At 56.1% G+C, this 19,391-nt stretch overlaps 1 protein-coding gene across 2 annotated transcripts in view; it reads right to left on the minus strand.

Moving 5' to 3' along the window:
• Window positions 1–42: 42 nt before the first annotated feature.
• LOC100342535 (solute carrier family 23 member 1) overlaps window positions 43–19,391 on the minus strand; it is a 70,373-nt gene continuing 51,024 nt past the window's right edge. For both annotated transcript variants that reach the window (XM_070071334.1, XM_008258149.4), the window contains 8 exons: window positions 12,500–12,681; window positions 11,703–11,817; window positions 9,911–10,067; window positions 8,844–9,097; window positions 3,480–3,644; window positions 3,223–3,331; window positions 3,032–3,127; window positions 43–2,388 (listed from right to left, as the gene is read on the minus strand). In XM_070071334.1, coding sequence (XP_069927435.1) covers window positions 2,012–2,388; window positions 3,032–3,127; window positions 3,223–3,331; window positions 3,480–3,644; window positions 8,844–9,097; window positions 9,911–10,067; window positions 11,703–11,817; window positions 12,500–12,681 — 1,455 coding nt within the window. In that variant the 3' untranslated portion in view covers window positions 43–2,011. The remainder of the gene's footprint in view (window positions 2,389–3,031; window positions 3,128–3,222; window positions 3,332–3,479; window positions 3,645–8,843; window positions 9,098–9,910; window positions 10,068–11,702; window positions 11,818–12,499; window positions 12,682–19,391) is intronic.

Consider the following 19,391-nt stretch of genomic DNA (forward strand, 5'->3'; position numbering starts at 1 on the left):
GACTGCAGTGGGAGGGTTCCGCAAAGAAAGGAACCACCAGGCTGGAGAGGAAGATGTGGGTTTATTTTGAGGATTTGATTCCCACAAGTGTGGGGTCAGCGGGCTGGACGCCGAGGTAGGAGCTGATGCTACAGTCTCCAGGCACAACTCCTCCTCCTGGCGACCTCCCGTGACGTATCGGGGAGCAAGGGCACCCTCCGTCTGCAGCCGGCTGCCTGGAGATGCTAACCACACCCACACCACGTGCTCACAAGCACCCCGGACACCAGCGTTTGGCTGAGTACCTGGGCACCGCAGTTTGGCCAAGTTGACAGCTCAAGCCAACGGTCACAGGCACCCCTTGGGGACCTGTGCTGGACCGCTGTCACTCAAACAGCTCTGCGGGAGAGGCCAGGCACCTGTCGTTACCTCCATTTGGCAGATGGAGAAACCACAGCTTTGGCTGAAGCCACAAAACCAAGAAACAGAAGAGAACCCAGGATCCCTCTCTTCCCCCAGAATGGACAGCGTGTTTGTGGTTATTTTAAGGTGAAAATGTGAAAAACCTCCAGCCGGACAGTAAAGAGTTAGGATGCAGAAACACGAAGCCAGTCATCGGCCACGGCGACACCTCAAGGTCATGGCTGGGAAGGGAGAAAGCGAAGATAAAGGTGGGGGCAGGAGTCGAGCAGGGGGATGGAGGACGAGAATGCCAGGCCAGCAGCGTCGGGCACTAAAGGACCCGAGCAAGGTCCAGGGTTCGTTTTTCCTAACTGATCAACTTATCTTTATTTGAGAGACAGAGCTTCCATCTGCTAATTCACTCCACAGATGCCTGCAGCAGCCAGGGCTGAACCAGGCCAAAACTGGGAGCCAGAACCCCTGTCCTGGTCTCCCATGTGGGTGGCAGGGGCGCAACGACTTGAGCCACCACCTGCTGCCCCCCCCACCCCAGGGTGTACATTAGCAGGAAGCTGGCATTGGGGGTGGAGCTGGGACTTGCACCCTGGGGCTCTGATGTCCTGAGTGGTCTTAACCCCAGGGGTGGCAGATTCTGACAGTGACCTTGGAGTTGACAGATGCCATGGGCTCCAGCAGATCAGTGTGTGGGTGGAAGGGTGACTGGGCTGGGCATCAGATTGAACACTGGTTCTCTATCAACCTAGTCACGCCTGTCCCTCCCACCCAGCAGCTCTCAGCTGCAGGTGGAGAAAGGCACTCCTGTAACCTTGACCCTGAACAACGGGCCTTGATGCTTTTATGGAAATGTCAGAAACGGCTCCTTCTGCGTATGCCTCTCACAGAGCTGCCTCATCCCCGGGGCTCTGAAACCACGTGTTCTGACACACACAGGACAGCTAAGGGCAGACGGAGGCTCCTCCCGGGCACGGTCCCAGCACTGCTCTCCTGCTGTCTGTCCTGCTGTGGCTCCCCTGTACTGGCAAACAGCCCAGCTGGCGAGAATGCCACCAGGTACTCCCAAGTCCTCACGGTCCAACCCAAAGAAAAGAAAGGGCAGAGGTGGGCAGGGCAGGAAGTGCTGCAGGGGGAGAGACAGGGGGCAGGAGGGAGGATGTGCAGCCCAGGGTCTCCGGGAGCAGCAGCCCATTTTCCGGCAGCTTGCTATAGAGGCTGGCCCCTAGTGTTCTAATGCCACCACACCATACACACAAGTCAGGTTAAAAAATAAAAATGGAAGTTGTCAGACTCGATTACTCCAAGAAGGAAAAGTTGAGGATGCAAGAGGGGAGGATGATCGCACAGGAGGAGGCCAGCTTTCTCAGGATGCCCGGGACGGGGAGACACGCCCACCGGCACAGACGTGGGGACAGGGTGGGGGTGCTTCCCAAACTCCCCCTCCCTGGGAGGACCAGGACGAGGACAGAGGCGGGAGGGGCTTTAGAATAAAGACAGGATGCATTTGGGGAAGGCGGCACTGCCAGCCCCTGGGAAGTTCATGGTCACCAACCCAGGACCAACTGAGCAGCCCAGGCACGGCTACAGGGAAGCCCAGAACTGTTTCTGATCAGGGTTACAGTTTGGCCAAGAGGGTGTCGCTCCCCAGGGGGAGCTCGGGGCTGCCCACCCACTGCTCTGAACACCAGCCAGAGGCGGGCCGGGGGTTCGGGACAGAGTGGCCCCTGCAGAGAACGGCTCCTGCCTGGGATGGCGGGTTCTGGGAGCTGCCCGGGTCACAGCAGCCTGTGCATCCGGGTCTCAGCCTGGTCTCGGTGGCAGCAGGTAGGTGCCGTTCGCTGGGCCAGAACGGGAGGTGCTGGGCACAGGAGGGTGTGCAGAACTTGGTGCCGATGCCCCAGGGCAGCTGGTAGACCTCGGCAGCCATCGCAGTCTCCCCAGCTGCCTCCTGCATCCGAGTCCAGGCCAGCAGGCCCCGCTCCTCCCGGCTTCCTGAGAGGGGACGCAGGAGGTCAGCCTGGGGCTGAGGCAGCTGGAGGGAGCCCTGGGCTCCCCCTGCAGGCCCTCAGCACTGCCCCCTCCTCTCCCCTGCTCCCTGCTCTCTGCGCTCCTGCTGCGTGGCCCCACCAGGAGAGGAGCCCCGAGGAGCAGGCCTGTGTCCACACTTCAATGTTTCTGGAATGGGGGTGCCTGTTACATGTGGCAGAGAGAAACAGTGTGGCAAATAGAGTACTAGGAAGCAGGCGGCCTGCAGGAGGTGCTTGGAGAGGCTGGGGGCAGGGGAGTCCAGAGGAGAGGAGAGATGGGGTCCGGCCGCCTCTTCCAGGAAGCCCTCAGAGATTGGCCTCCAACTCCCCGGGCACTGGTAGACCCTGCTTTGTCATCCTGGCACTTGGTACCCTGTTATGAGCGCCTGTTCTCTTGCCTCTCCCCTCTTCGGCTGTGCGTTTCTGGAAGGCATGGTTTGTCTGGCTTCTCTTGTACTCTGAGCACAAAGCACAAGAAGCCACCCAGGTATCCAAGCCCTCCTTACCGTCCTCCACCCCTGGCCTCAGGGCCCGCTCAGAGCAAGCTGTGGGCAGCCTGATCCGGGAACCGCGACCACACCGCCCGCCGGCTCCCTGGTGAGCCCTACCGGGGATAGTGTTGTCCAGGAGGAAGCCCAGAAATCCGCCCACAAACATGCCGGTGGTCAGCAGCACCTGGATGACCTGGTCCAGCTGCGGAACACCTGCAGTGGAGACGCAAGTGGCAGGTTGGCCCGGGGCAGGGCCCCCGCTGGCTGTGGCCGGGGCCGTACCGCTCCGGAGCACAGAGGACGGTCACCTGTCTGGAGGATCTCGGGGTTCCTGTTGGCCCAGCTGGGAATGGCGAGCCCACAGTAGATGGAGAAGCCGAAGACGAACAGGTTCCTGGAGGAGTTCATGTCCGCGTACTGCAAGGGGAAGGCCCCAGGCGCAGACCCGGGCAGGGCAGGCCGTCAGCCCACGCGGATGCGGGTCGGGAGGCCTCCTAGCATTTGGCCCCAGCCCGTTCCTCGCAGCCCAGCCGCTGCTTCTCTGAGGGTGCCACACCCGCCTCACCTGCAGATTCGAGATGCCCACGGCGGTGATGACCCCGAACATGACCAGGAACATGCCTCCAATCACGGGGGTCGGGATGGTGGCAAACGCGGCCCCGATCTTCCCAAAAACACCCATCAACAGCAGCACGCAGCCCGCGGCGACGATCACCATCCTGCTCCCCACCTGCACACGCACGGAGCATGAGCGGGGCCGCACGCCGGGACACGTCTGTGCGCGGTGCAGGTGGACGCCCCGCCACAGCGCCCCCTGCTGCTCGCCCTGTCTTCAAGCCCTGGTGCCCATGTTAACTGTCTTGACCTGGCTCTGCCTCCAACCAGCTGTGTGCCTCTGGGCGCTTACCTACCCTCTCTGAATGCCGGCCTCCCCTTCTTTGAGGCATTTGGGATCATTCTCAAGTGTTAGGGCTGGGCTGTGAACACCGTTGTGAGTCTGCTGTCGGTGAATGTGTTCAGACAGCGCCTGAAGCTAGTTCACTCCATCTGTGTCTGCTCCCTGCCCTCGAAGGATGCTCTGTGGGGCTGCCAGTTTTGCAAAGATTCTGGAGATCCGGGATACAACAATGGGAGTATACTTAACCCTAACTACACACTTAAAAACGACTGTGTCTTTAACCACAATTAAAATCTTTTAAAAGGTAATCTGGGGGCCAGCGCTGTGGCACAGTGGGTTAAAGCCCTGGCCTGCAGCACTGCCAATCCTACATGGGAGCTGGTTCGAGTCCCGGCTGCTGCACTTCTGATCCCGCTCCCTGTCAATGCACCTGGGAAAGCAGCAGCAGATGACCCAAGTCCTTGGGCCCCTGCACCCACACGGGAGACCCAGAAGCAGCTCCTGGCTCCTGGCTGTAGCCTGGCCCAACCTCAGTTGTTGTGGTCATTTGGGGAGTGAACCAGCAGATGGAAAACCTCTTTCTTTCTCTCTGTCTCTACCTCTCTCTTTCAAATAAATAATCTGATGCCAACTAAAGTCCATTAATGTAGCAAAGAAGTGGTAGATTCTGCCTCTGCTGTGTCTTTCTGGTGTAAGAACTTATTTAACTGTCCTCATGGAGATTCTTATCACATCAAGAACGTTTTGCTTTGTTTTCAGCCCTGGTAGTTAACTGCGGGAGCAAAGGCTTGTCCAAGGCACCACAGATCGAGTTCAGCCACCACCTTCAGAGATGCTACCCGTCTCACGGAGATGGCGGTCACCTCTGGTCCTGTTACCACAGGCACCTGGGATGCAGCCATGGGCGTATTTTGGTCTCAGCACTGACACTTCGGCTGGGAGCCCTGACATGCCGCAGAAGTGCTGGGAGATCTCTGTGATCTCAGCCTGGTCTCCCCTCGCGCTGGGGAGAACCTAGGAAGTGGTGGGAGCGCATCATTGCACAGGTGCAACGTGAAGCAATACCTTAAAAGGCCACAAGGGGGGGCACTAGCATGATGCCAAAGCTGATAAAGCCAGCTTGTGTGCGATGCTGGCATTCCACACAGGCACTGGTGCCAGTCCCAGCTGCTCTACTTCTGATCCAGTTCCCTGCTAATGCACCTGGGAAAGCAGCAGAAGATGGCCCAAGTGCTTGGGCCCCTGCTGCTCACATGGGAAACCTGGAAGAAGCTCCTGGCTTCAAACTGGTCCAGCTCTGACCGTTGCGTCCATTTGGGGAGTGAACCAATGGATGGAAGGTCTCTGTCTCCATCTTGCTATATATCTGCCTTTCAAATAAGTAAATAAATCTTGAAAAAAAAAGGCCACAAGGGGGAGGTCTGAGTTCATCAAAGCAAATGCTCCCTGCACCTGTTCCTATTTCAAGGTCAACCTGCCTCCTACAACAAGTGGTCTCCTCTGTGTCTGTATCTTTATTTCCTTCTCCTCCCCTCCCCTCTGAAGATCCTTAGTTTAGAAATGAAGAAATTGCCAGTCTACTTATGGAATACAATTTTCTGCTCTGAGTGATATTTGTCTAGTGCAGTGGGAAAGGAAATATTAGCCATTTATGATTATGTGGTTTTATATATATATATATATATATATATATATATATATATATATATATATATATATATCTGCCACATTCCTGGGTGCGTCAGTGGCTTCCCTACAGGAAAAACTTCCCCTCACCTGCCCTAAAGTCTGAGAGACCACGGGTAAGGATTGGCGTCCACGGGTCAGGATTGGCGTCCACAGGCTCACAGCTCTCAAGGTTGCAGTAGGCGCAGGGGCTGGCTCCAGCTGTGTGCCAGAGGTCATGGGGGGTACAGGGGTGGATGGATACAATGCCGTAATTTTGTGAACTGCCAAGAAAGTGCTAGAAAATGTAAGGGGGGGGGGGAATCTGTATAGTTGCAAAGCTCACAGTGTTTGTGCTCCGTGCCCCTGCAAAGATGCCCTGACACACACGGGGAGCAACACGACGTTCCTCTCTCCCAAGTCTCTCTGGAAGGAGCCATCCCGGGGCCGGCGTTGTGGCACAGCGCGTTAAGCCATCATAGTTGATGCGGCATCCCACGTGAGTGCGAGTTCGAGTCTTGGCTGTTCACCTTCTGACCCCACTCCCTGCGGATGTGCCTAGGAAAGCAGCAGCGGATGGCCCAAGTCCCTGGCTGCTGCACCCACGTGGGAGACCTGAATGGAGACCCTGACTCCTGGCTTTGGCCTGACCCAATCTTGGCTGTTGCGGCCATCTGGGGAGTGAACCAGCAGATGGAAGATCTCACACTCTGTCTCTCCCTCTCTCTAACTCTGCCTTTCAAATAAATGAATGAATCATTAAAAAAAAAAGTCCTATTTAGAAAGAAAGAGAGATAAGGACAGTGCTTTGGTGCAGTGGGTAAGCCACCGTCTGCATACAGGCACCAGTTCATGTCCCAGCTGTCCCGCTTCTGAGCCAGCTCCCTGCTAGTGGCCTGGGAGAGCAGTGGAAGATGGCCCAAGTCCTTGGGCCACTGTCACCCACATGGGAGACCCAGAAGAAGCTCCTGGCTCCAGCCTGGCCCAGCAGGTGTGGCCATTTGGGGAGTGAACCAGTGGACCAGTGGATGAAAGACCTCTCTCTGTCTCTCCTCTCTTTCTCTGTAACTCATTTTTTTTTTTAATTTTTGACAGGCAGAGTGGACAGTGAGAGAGAGAGAGACAGAGAGAAAGGTCTTCCTTTTGCCGTTGGTTCACCCTCCAATGGCCGCCGCGGCCAGCGCACCGCGCTGATCCGATGGCAGGAGCCAGGTGCTTCTCCTGGTCTCCCATGGGGTGCAGGGCCCAAGCACCTGGGCCATCCTCCACTGCACTCCCTGGCCACAGCAGAGAGCTGGCCTGGAAGAGGGGCAACCGGGACAGAATCCGGTGCCCCGACCGGGACTAGAACCCGGTGTGCCGGCGCCCCAAGGCGGAGGATTAGCCTAGTGAGCTGCGGCGCCGGCCCCTCTGTAACTCTTTCAAATAAATAAATAAACAAATAAACAAACAAATAAAAGAGAGAGAGAGAGAACAAGCACCATCCTGAAAAATCCTTGCTGACCTCTGAGTTTACTGTGGAAAATGGAGCTGAGGGAGAGACTGAAGCCGAGACTAATCAGAGTCGGCTTCTAGAAGGATCTCCGTGCAGCCCTGTGGTAGGTATAGGCAGTGCAGAGTGCATAACCCCTAGGAGAGAGCGTGAGAGGGTGCCCAACAGTGTCCCCTGACAGACAGGGAAGGGAGGAGGAGGACAGGAAGGGTAGCAGGGATGTTGAGGAACTAGACCCACCGCTGAGGTCCAGGAAGCAGAAGTTCTGGGTGACAGGGGCTATGGGTGCCCCGAGATAGCATGTGGCCAGCCCAGCTCCACCCACCAGCAAGCGAGCTGAAAGAACACGGGTCAGGCAAAGGAGCGGGTCCACAGCAGTTAGACCCAGCATGGCACCCAGATCAGCGGCTGCCCCACCAACCGCCAGCCTCCTTCCGCCCTTGTTGTAATGCATTAGTTAGCGTAGTCATGGTCCCTCCCCCTTGTGCTGTGATGTTTGACGGCTGCCATGACAACCTATGCAAACAGACACTCAAGGGGAGAAAGAGGTGGCCACTTCCTGGACATGGCTGCCCCTTTCCCACATGTAAGATAAATATTCTACCCAGATACTAACATACAATTCCAGGACCTCGTAAATTAAAAACCCCAACTAAACACAAGGTTTCTCTGTCCATGAAGTAGCCTGCTCTTTGCCCCTTGCTTTAAAATTTTTGCTTTCTATTGGCTAGCTCACAATTGATTTCTCTCTCACTTGCCCAAACCAACATCCCTCTTGGGACCATGAGGGGCCCAGGCAGGGGTCCCCAGCTGTCCACGGTCACAGCCACTGGGACGAGGACTGAAGGAGGAGAGTCAGGACACAGGCATGGCGTGGGCTTCCTGGAGGCCACAGTGCAAAGGGAGCCTGGGACAGGAGGTGGGGCTGCCCAGCGCCCAGGGGAATACTCCTGTTTGAGCTCTGACACTGGTGCCCCAGATGGGCTAGAACCAACAGACCTCCCGGCTGAACTTCGGAAAGCACACAAGCACTTTTTCAGTGCTCAGAAAGCCACCAACCTCGGCAGTGCCAGGTGTCACAACCCAAGTTCAAGTGTGGAGCCCTGCCACTGTCACAACCCAAGTTCAAGTGCCATTGTCACAACCCAAGTTCAAGTGTGGAGCCCTGCCACTGTCACAACCCAAGTTCAAGTGCCATTGTCACAACACAACCCAAGTTCAAGTGTGGAGCCCTGCCATTGTCACAACCCAAGTTCAAGCGTGGAGCCCTGCCACTGTCACAACCCAAGTTCAAGTGCCATTGTCACAACACAACCCAAGTTCAAGTGTGGAGCCCTGCCATTGTCACAACCCAAGTTCAAGTGTGGAGCCCTGCCATTGTCACAACCCAAGTTCAAGTGTGGAGCCCTGCCATTGTCACAACCCAAGTTCAAGTGTGGAGCCCTGCCATTGTCACAACCCAAGTTCAAGCGTGGAGCCCTCAGAGACAGCCACGTCCTAATCCTGGCACCAGGGACTATGTCCTGCAGGTGGGATTGAGTGCAGGGCTTTGAGATGCGGGGAGGTCCCTGGGTTACCCAGGTGGGCTGGGCTCCGTCTGGCTCCTGGCTCCTGAGAAGCAGAGCAGCTTTTCCAGCCGTGGGGGGAGACGCAATGGTGCTTGCTGTGAAGAGGGAGGAAGGGGTCACTGCCCAGGGGCCCTGGGAGCCTCGAGACAACAGAAGAGGAGAGCAAACAGACTCTCTCTGGAGCCTCCGTAAGGGACACAGCCTTGCCAGCCACTGCGCTGCCCTCGCTGGTCACAGCAGCAACAGGAAAGCAACCCTTGGGGTGGCACATCTGGGTACCGCGCGTGCTCCCGGGGAGCGCCTTACCCTGGTGACGCCTAGTGCCCCGACGTTCTCGCTGTAGGAGGTGGTGCCGTTCCCTGTGCCCCAGGCACCGGCCAGCAGGCAGCCGAGACCCTCAATGCCGATGCCGCGGTTGACAGCGTGCTTTGGGGGTGGCGGGGCCCCCACCAGCCGGGCACATGCGTAGTAATCACCCACAGACTCCACCATGGAGGAGATCACTCCCGCGATGATCCCAAAGACCCCTGCCAGGCTGAGCGTGGGCAGGCCCCACTGTCCTGAAAGGCAACACAGCTACAATGGCTCAGGCGGGATGAGGCCGCCGAGCCCCAAATGACTGCTTTCCCAAAAAGGTCTCTGGAGGGCCTGAGACATGGCGCAGTGTCTGCAGGCCTCTGGCCAGAGGCTTTGGCCCAGGTGCTTGCCCCGCCATCCCTCCCTGAGGGTCGGTCACATGTCCAGAGCCTGACCTCTCCGTGGACAGGAGGAGCCATCAGGACACTTGACCTAGCAGGTGCCTGGGGTCAGTCTCGGCTCCACTCTGGTTTCCAGCTTCATGCTAACACACACCCAAGGAGGTAGCGGGTGGTGGCTCAAGCCCTTGGGTTGGTTCCTGCTGCCCACATGAGGGACCCCTAGCTTTGGCTTGGCCCAGCCCCGGAAGTTGGGGGCATTTGGGGCGTGAACCAGGGGATGGGTTTCTGTACCCCCTTCTCTCTCTGCCTTCGAGGAGGCTTGAAGCCTTTGCAAGCCGAGATTCTAACTGAGGGAGCCCGGGAGTCCACAGTCCACAGAGGCCCTGGGACCAGATTATTACATAGCCTGAGCCAAGCACTACAAGAGGAGGCGGCCAGAAGTAGCCTAAGGGATGACCTGGTTCACTTGCAGAGAGCCAGAGTCGGCAACTCTCTCCCTCACCCCAAGGATGTAGGTTCTCCCCTTCTTCTCCTAGGCCTCTGAGTGGCCTCCCAGGGTCCATCCCTGCTGATCAGTCCCTCCCCAGCCCTATCCAGTGCCCCGCCCAGGGCCCTAGACACCAAGGACGGTGCTGGGAAACACATTTCAAGCCAGAAGAGGCCCCATCTTTCTACCTGGGTAAGGGAAGCGAAACCAGGGGGCTTGGCTCAGGACGCTGCCTTTGGTGTCGGTGCGAGCCAGGTGCCCATAGGCACTGGGGGCCACAGGGAGGGTGTCGGTGATGGTGAGCACGAAGCAGACGAGCCAGGAGATGCAGAGGGCCAGCAGCACCTGCCACAGGGAGCCCCAGGAGGGAGGTCAGGAAGGCGCTTGGGAGTGCGCACAAGGCCGGTCACCGAGCCTTCTGGTGGCGCAGGACTCTGCCAGGTCAGTGGATACATCAGCACATTAAAGACACTAGCTAGCCAGCGCCGTAGCTCACTAGGCTAATCCTCTGCCTTGCAGCGCCAGCATACCGGGTTCTAGTCCCGGTAGGGGCGCCGGATTCTGTCCCGGTTGCCCCTCTTCCAGGCCAGCTCTCTGCTGTGGCCAGGGAGTGCAGTGGAGGATGGCCCAGGTGCTTGGGCCCTGCACCCCATGGGAGACCAGGAGAAGCACCTGGCTCCTGGCTTCAGATCAGCGCGGTGCGCCGGCTGTGGTGGCCATCGGAGGGTGAACCAACGGCAAAGGAAGACCTTTCTCTCTGTCTCTCTCTCTCACTGTCCACTCTGCCTGTCAAAAAAAAAAAAAAAAAGACACCAGCTGGGGGTCTGGCATTGTGGTATAGTGGGCTAAGCGTCCACCTGCAACAACAGCATCCTCCAGGAGTGCTGGTTCAAGTCCCAGCTGCTCCATTTCCAACCCAGCTCCCTGCTAATGCGCCTGGAAAAGCAGCGGAGGGCGGACCAAGCACTTGGGGCCCTGCACCCACATAGGAGACCTGGATGAAGCTCCTGGCTCCTGACTTTGGTCTGGCCCAACCCTGGCCATGCAGCCATTTGGGGAGTAAACCGAACCAGCAGTGGAAAATCTCTCTCTCTCTCTCTCTCTCTCTCTCTCTCTTTGCCTTCCAAATAAATAAATCTTTATAAATAAACAAATAAGCAAGCAAGCTAGCCCTAGAAGCAGACGATAAATTACCTTGGGAGTTTGTGACAGACTGGGGCAGAAGCAGCCAGCAAGTTGGGCACAGCCCAGGGCAAAAGGGTTTCAGTCTGGCCCTCTTTGCGCTCACAGCTGACCCCAGGGGGAGGAGACACTCTGAGCCTGTTTCCTCGTCTGTATAAGAGAATCATCACTGCTCTGCAGGGCTCACACAGGGCTTCTTAAAGTGAGGTCCTCGGGTACAGAGCAGGGGTGGGAACCGGGAACCTGAACTTCAGCCAAGTTCCCCAGGGACCGTTATGCACGCTGAAGTTTAGTCACCGGACCACAGCAGAGTTGAAGGATCCGTGAGGTCATTATGTGGACGACTCTTTTTGCAGTTACGTGAAACCCAAAAGCCTGCCACGTGATGGACAGCCTTCATAGGATGGTGCACGTGCAATCGACAAGGCCCTGAACAGAGTTTCTGTCCCCTTCAGGGTGACTCGGGTTGCCTGTGAGCCAGGCCCTGATCCAAGCAATCTGGGGGAGCCCAGGCTGCCTTAAGCCTCTGGCTTTATGTCATGCGGGTGAACGTGGCTGTCCCCTGTCTTGCTGTGTGGGCAGCCAGGGATCAGACCCGGTCCCACTTCAGTGCCCAGAAGAGAACACAATGCAAGCCGCCAGCCACCAGGGGGCGCCCACCTCGTGCCCCGGGTCCCTCTCCACCTGCTCCTTAAAACCCAGGTTCAAAGCCGGCTACAGAGCAGGTGCGTTTGACATGGGGGCCATCTAGGCACACAGAGGCCGACTAGGAAGGGAAGGAGGGGGCGTGCTTCTTACAGGGAAGACCTGAAACAGGTAGAACTTGGAGGTGCGGCCCTTCTCCCCGTAGACCGGCACGGGCACGGCGACGTTCTTCAGGTACTGAGAGAACAGCACGATGAGGAAGCTGGTCCTGAAACAGGAATTCGCAAGCACACCCCAGCCGGGGCTGGGTGGTCCTGGAGGCTGAGCCCCTGTGGGTCCCTGGGAGCAAGGCAGACTGCTGCCGCATCCCACCAGGATGCTGCTGTCTCGGCCGGAGCCCGAGAGAGAGGAGCTGCTGGCTGCTGGCCAGGGCCAGCGGTCAGAAGCCAGGAGCCCAGAGTCAGAGACTGGTGTGTGCCAGGCCCCTGGGCAGGACCGACGGTCTCCTGCCACCTCCCGGGCCACCTGGACCAGCATCACTGCAGGTGTTGGCCCTGAGGCTCTTCTGAGCCCAGTGAGAATGTTCTAGAAGCCTCCTGTGCCATGAGGCCTCCCTGAACCTCACAGCCGGCTCTTCCAGGCCCTCGTCTGCATGCCCCGTTGCAGCTGCCCGCTGGGACCCAGGTCTCTTCTCTCTCTGACTTTCCTGGGTCCCAGAGGTCTTTGCTCAATGAAAACCCAGTTTGGCAGGGTGTGGCGAATCCCTGCACAAATGCGGGATACATGGATGCCCGCTGGTGATTAACTGGCGGGCCATGAGCACTAAGCAAGTAAGGCGTGACATCCTCCATCACCGCATCTGGAATCACAAGCTCGCCCACGTGCAGGCCTCCTGCTGTCCTGCCCCAGGGGGTGGTCCTCCAGCCCCCTCCTCCCCCAGGAGTACTCACAAGGCAGAGATGCCCCAGTGGATCCCGGCGTCGGCGCCCGCAGAATCAAAGAGAGGCAGGGCCACCAGGGTGATGGTTGGCGCGATGGTCAGGGGGCCGATGAAGCGCAGGAGAAAGCCGATGAGGCCCGAGAAGCCCACTAGCATCTGGACACAGGAGGCGACCATGATGGCACCCTGCAGCTGAAGGGGAGGGTGCCGCTAAGGCTCCTTGCAGGCCAGCGGGAGCCCCAGGCCAGGCCCAGGCTGCACCCACAGCCACGTCTGGGCACCCTAGGCGGTGCGCTCAGAGGGTAAACTGAGGCAGGGCTGGGTCCCTAAGGATCCCAGGGAAGCAGAGCTCTCATCTCGCTGCCCTCCGGGCTGCCGTCCCCTCGACATGCGGCTTTTCAGGAAACAGGCTCCGAAGTTACCTATGGGTGATGATGATGATGGTGTTGCTATGACAACGACTCCCATCATGAGACGGGATCGAAATGGGACTTAAGAGCCCCTCCTCACCCCATTTGTATCCATCTCTGACCACAGCCATCTGCACCCAGCTTCACACCAATCAGATGCAAGGAGTGTCCAGACCCGAACTGCAAAAGATCCCCTGGTCCCCACTGAGGGACTGCCCCCAACCCACACGCATGCGCAGAATAGCCCATGACGCCCAATATATGATCTCTCCAGGGAGGCGGAGGCGAACATCACAGCCATGTTGGGCGTGTCGTGTGCAAAAGTAGCAACCGCGCCTGTGCAAGCAGAAGTGCCCGAGATGGAGAGGGCGTGGCCACGCCTCCCCAACCCGAGGAAAACCCAGTTCGGCTCCTAGGAGGGAGCCAGTTGGTGCAACCCTGTTGCCCTGAGCTATCTCCCTCGTGCTGGAGCAAGACCACCCAACAAAGTTGTCTGGGTTCAACACTGCACTCTTGTCAATCTCCCTTTGCCAGCGAGCCAAAGAGCCCAGGTGGGTAGCCGTAGCTCGGCAGGCCAGGAGCACTTGGGCCATCCTCTGCTGCTTTCGCGGGTGCATTAGCAGGGAGCTGGATCGGAAGGGAAGCAGCCCACCCTGAACTTGAACTGGTGCCCATATGGGATTCTGGCTTTGCAAGCAGTGGCTTGACCTGCTGCTCCACAATGCTGGCCCCTCTTCTTACCCTACCAGTGTGAACACCACACTTAAAGTCCACAGTTAAATACATTTTCTGGAGGTGGGTACTGCAGTGCTGCAGATTAAGCTAATCACGTGGGTGCCCACCTGCCATGTCGGTGTGCCTCCACTTCCCAGCCAGCTTCCCGCTACTGCAACAGATGATGGCCCAAGTACGGGGGTCCCTGTCACCCACATGGGAGACCTGAATGAAGTTTCTGGCTCCTGGTTTTGCCTGGCCCAGCCCTTGCTGTTGCAGGCATTTGGAGAGTGAACCAGTGGATGGAAGTGCTCTGTCTCTCTCTAATAAATTAATTTTATATAAAATTTCTAGCCTCTCTGTAAATAGCACAATAGCCTTAGAAAATTTTAACTTCTACCAGCAGCTATTTCCCACGCTAGTGTGATAAGTGTTTTTTGTTGTTTTTCCACTACTACTGGTCTTTATAATAGATTTTGTTCTATTTCCCTATAGTCAATGCATATAAGTGTACCTAATGCCATGGACTGAATGTGCCCCCTAAAACCCCCAAGTTCAAGGCCCAGCTCTCCATGCACTGGTTTGGGAGGTGGAATTCTGGGGAAGTGATTGGGTTGGGATGAGCTCATGAGGCAGGAAGCTCGGTTCCCTTCCTCCTGATCCCTGGCTCCCAGTCCCCACGCATGTGGCAAGGAAAGGCCGTGTGAGAGCGCAGCAGGCCACCAGTGCACGCCAGGACCAGCCTCCCACGGGATTCAGCCATGCCAGCACCCTCATCGCAGACTCCCGACCCCAAGAATTCTCAGAAAACTAATTTCGGTTCTTCTCTGCCGAGAACCACAGGTATCTCATGGACAGGACTAGGGCCGCTGTTACCTTCTGAGCATGAGAAATCGCCCATCCCACCGTCAGTCATTCTCATGCAAATTTATTTATTTATTTATTTTGACAGGCAGAGTGGACAGTGAGTGAGTGAGTGAGAAAGAGAGAGACAGAGAGACAGGTCTTCCTTCCGTTGGTTCACCCCCAAAATGGCCGCTATAGCTGGTGTACCGCACTGATCCGAAGCCAGGAGCCAGGTGCTTCTCCTGGTCTCCCATGGGGTGCAGGGTCCAAGGACCTGGGCCATCCTCCACTGTACTCCCGGGCCACAGCAGAGAGCTGGCCTGGAAGAGGAGGAACCAGGACAGAATCCGGCGCCCTGACCAGGACTAGAACCTGGGGTGCTGGCAGGTTCTAGTGAGCCGCGGCACCAGCCCAGATTTGTGTTACAACACTTCCCAGAGTCCCCTAAGCAGACTGAAGCTTCCTCACCAGCTCCCCCTGCTGGAGGGCACGATCTTGGCCTCTGTTCCCTGAAGGAGAAGCCCTTTCGGGACCCAGCTGATCCTTCCAGCCCAGGTCCCTCCTTTCTCTCCTACACCCGGGTGTGATCCCGCACCCCACCACCATAAACCTTGATTCTGGTTGTAATTTCCGCCTTTGCTCCCAGAAAGTGGAGCTGTCACTTGGTTTTTAGCTCAAGGGTGTGTTCAGGAATCAGCTCCCCCAGCATTTTTCTGTGTTGGTCATGTGGGTGGGCTCTACCCCGACCCGTGAAGGTCAAGTTTAAATTGGTCTAACGTGTTGAAATGCGAACTGGCTGTCTCTTTCTCTGCTGCCACCATTTCCTTAAAGCGATCACTGTGCACTTTGCCCCTCTGCATTCTGTTGGTATCCCATGAGCAGGACCACTCCCGATGGCCCTGTGTTCACGTCACCTTCATCCGCGCTTGCACGTCTCGAGGGCTTGGGGATCAAGAGAACCCAGTGAGTCCTGCAGAATCTTCCTTTCATGTCAACGCTGTAGGCTGACTCCGGGAATTAAAGCAATCGACTTGGCCAGTGCCGCGGCTCAACAGGCTAATCCTCCACCTTGCAGCGCCGGCACACCGGGTTCTAGTCCCGGTCGGGGCACCGGATTCTGTCCCGGTTGCCCCTCTTCCAGGCCAGCTCTCTGCTGTGGCCCGGGGGTGCAGTGGAGGATGGCCCAGGTGCTTGGGCCCTGCACCCCATGGGAGACCAGGAGAAGCACCTGGTTCCTGGCTTCGGATCAGCACGGTGCGCCGGCCGCAGAGCGCCAGCCATGGCGGCCATTGGAGGGTGAACCAACGGCAAAAGGAAGACCTTTCTCTCTGTCTCTCTCTCTCACTGTCCACTCTGCCTGTCAAAAAAATAAAAATAAAGCGACCGACTGATCAGTTGGTAAGATGAGGCTGGAAAGTGCAAGGACTTTCTCTTGCTTAGAGCGCTGGTGAAAAATGCCAGGTCAGCAGAGGAGCCGGGGCGCCACAGAGAAGTCTGGGATTGCGGCTCAGGGTGTCGGAGACTGAGTGGGAGGAACACTGGAACTGATTGTCTGGGGACCCGTGTTGTAGAACAGCAGATGACGGCCTTTTTCTGCAAAAGGCTAGAAAGCCAATATTTAGATTGACGCCCCTCCCCCTCTTTAAACAACCTTTTAAAAGCATCCAAACCATCCCTGGGACAAGTGTTCAGCACAGTGTTCAAGACACCACGTCCCACCTTGGAATACCCGGGTTCAAGGCCTGCCAGTTCCAGACCCTGGGAACAGCAGTGATGGCTAAAGTGCTGTGTCCCTGTCGCCCACAGGGGAGACCTGGGTGAGTTCCCACAGGGGAGACCTGGGTGAGTTCCCAGCTCCTGGCTGCAGCTGGGTCAGCCCTGGTTGTTGCTTTTATTTGAGGAGTTAATCAGAGGATGCGAGTGCGTGCTCACTCTCCGCGTCCCCCCCCCCCAAATAAGTTAATGAATTTTTAAAAATTTTCAAAGCATTCTTAGATCATGAGCAGTAAAAAAAAAAAAAAAAAAAAAAAAGGCATTTGGTTCCCGTGCCAGGGAATGCTGGCTCCTGCTTCAACGGACTCCACACAGCACAAACAGCAGAACACAGGAGGGGTGGGCCTTGAACCTGGAGGTTACGATGCTCACGTCCCACACCACAGTGCCTGGGTCTGACTCCCACCTCCTGCTCCCAGCTCCAGCTTCCTGCTAAGGTGCACCCTGGAAGGCAACAGTAACAGCTCAAGAAATTGGATTGCTGCCACCCATGTGAGAGACCTGGGTTGAGCTCCCGACCCCCAGCACTGACTCAGCCCTGCCTTGGCTTGCAGGGGTCGGAGGGGAGGAGGTATTTGGGGAATGAGTCAGCAGATAACAACTCTGCATCTCTCTCTGCCTCTCTTTCTGTTTGTGCTTCTGTTTATTTATTTAGTTTTTAAAGACAACAAGCCTTATCCATGAGCTCAAACGAAAACAAGGCTCTCCGTTCCTTGGTGTGTTCAATGGAGGAGCACAGGCACACCCCCAGTCTCACTCACGGTACTGCTGGGGCCCCAGAGACATTCTTGTCCATGACTTCTGCCTGGTGTCCTCAAAACACAAGAAAACTGCTTGCCAATGCCTTGGGGGTGTGTGAGTTGTGCCACTGCAGACCCCGCCTTGCAACCCAGGAAGGACGTAAGCAGAAGTGTTCAGGAAGGCGGGGAGACAAGGTCACGTGCCAGACCCTCCTTAGGCAGTAGACGGCAGCAGATTCTTGCACAAGGAGCTGTGGTTCCCATCAGGGCTGTGTGAAGGGAAATCCTGGCCCTGGCATCTAAAACAGCAGATGCTTAGTCTTAATTTGGAGTTTCCCAAAGCCAAGGATGGGTTCCCAGGGGAACATAAACACAAAGCCAGGAGAGCACATGCCTGCTAAGATTCATGCTACTGATGCCAGAAGATCAGGGAACAGGCGTGGCTGAGAAGGACACGCCTCCCGGTGTGCGAAATATGATGCAATCAGCGGCCTTCTGCGATTGGCCAATCAGCCTGGTGAAGCTCCAGGTCCTCCACCTTGACAAAGGGAGGCCTTAGCCCTATCTTGGTGTGGAACTGCAAAGGTTGAAAGCCCTGTCTACCATGGGTCTATCATAGTAGACAAGCACAGGAACTCCATGGGATGGTTGAGCCCGCCCATATCCACGTGCCCTCTTGCACTGCACAAAGGGTCTTGCAAAGCTCATGGAAGGCAAGAGTGCCTGGTGTGGGGGTTACGAAGCCACATGATGGGGAGACCCAAGATGGGTGAACAGGGAACAGACGCGTTGATTCAGACTATGAGAAGATACTGGAAGAAAAGGGGCGGGGGGACTGCAGTCCAAGGGAACAGCTGAGAGACCTGCGCGTGGAAAGTCGATGGACAGAAGGGAGATGCTGTGGAACAGTGGCGACGGTACAATCACTTGGCAGTGAGCGGGACTCACGGGGAACCTGCGGCAGCCGTGTCACTGCTGTTGCTGCCGGAGGGAGAACCTTGCAGTCCCAGCTGACTTCGAGTCTGGCATGGAGCACTAGCTGGGGGGCAGGATGTCCACCTAATCCCCGGAAGGGAGAGCACATCGCACTCAGCCTCTCACCACACAAAGGCCCCGGTGACTACTGGGGAGAAAGAACCATCTCAATAAGGTGAGTAGCAGCTACCGCGTGGCCTGTGGGAGACCGGGGGGTTTCATTGGAGGGATAAATCCCTTGTCCCCATTGACATTCCACTAAGCATAGAGGCATTCCAGAGACAAAAGCACTCAGAGCAGAAAACCAACAAGTATTTCCATAATGCTTTTAAAAATAAACATAAAATTACAAGAAACATGAACAAGGGAGGCATTGTGACTCCCCTCAAAAAAACACAACAACACTTCAATATCAGAATGTGAAGACAGACAGACTGATAAAACGCCTGAAGAGGAATTTAAAAGAAAGATAACATTACTCGAACACAGAGAGAAGCAAATACATGAATTAAAGAAATCCATACATGGGGGTGGCGCTGTGGCGTAGCAGGTGAAGCCACCACCTGTAGTCCTGGCATCCCAAATGCGCGCCGGTTTGAGACCTGACTGTGCCACTTCTGATCCAGCTCTCTGCTATGTCCTGGGAAAGCAGTAGAAGATGGCCCAAGACCTTGGGCCTCTGTACCCATATGGGAGACCCGGAAGAAGCTCCTGGCTCCTGGCTTCGGATTGGTGCAGCTCCAGCCATTGCAGCCATTTGGGGAGTAAGCCAGTGGATGGAAGACGTTTCCTTCTCTCTGCTTTTCCTCCTCTCTCTATGTAAATCTGACTGTCAAATAAATAAATAAATCTTAAAAAAAAAAAGAAATCCATATATAACGTGGATGATAAATTCTTCCAGGAGATAGGGATGTTGAAAAGAAATCAAACTGAAATATTAGAAATGAAGAAATCAATATGTCAAATTAAAAACACAGTGGAAAGCCGTAGCAAGAGACTTGGTGAGACGAAAGAAAGAATATCTGAGCTAGAAGAAGACTCTCTGGAAATAGAGAAGAAGCAGGAGAAGGAGAAGAAGGAGAAGGAGGAGGAGGAGAAGGAGGAGGAGGAAGAAGGAGGAGGAGGAGAAGGAGGAGAAGAAGAAAAGGAAGAAGAAGAAGAAGAGGAAGAGGAAGAAGAGGAAGAGGAAGAAGAAGAGGAAGAAGAAGTAGAAGTAGAAGAGGAAGAAGAGAGGAAGAAAAAGAAGAAGAAGAGGAGGAGGAGGAAGAGGAGGAAGAGGAAGAATAAGAAGAAGAGGAAGGGGAAGAAGAGGAAGAGGAAGAAGAAGAGGGAGAAGAAGAGGAAGAAGAAGAAGAAGAAGAAGAAGAAGAAGAAGAAGAAGAAGAAGAAATTAGAAAAACTAATAGTGTTTGGGATTTATGGGATACTATCAAACAAACATAGA

This window comes from Oryctolagus cuniculus, chromosome 3 (assembly GCF_964237555.1).
Source record: "Oryctolagus cuniculus chromosome 3, mOryCun1.1, whole genome shotgun sequence".
Classification (NCBI taxonomy): Eukaryota; Metazoa; Chordata; class Mammalia; order Lagomorpha; family Leporidae; genus Oryctolagus; species Oryctolagus cuniculus.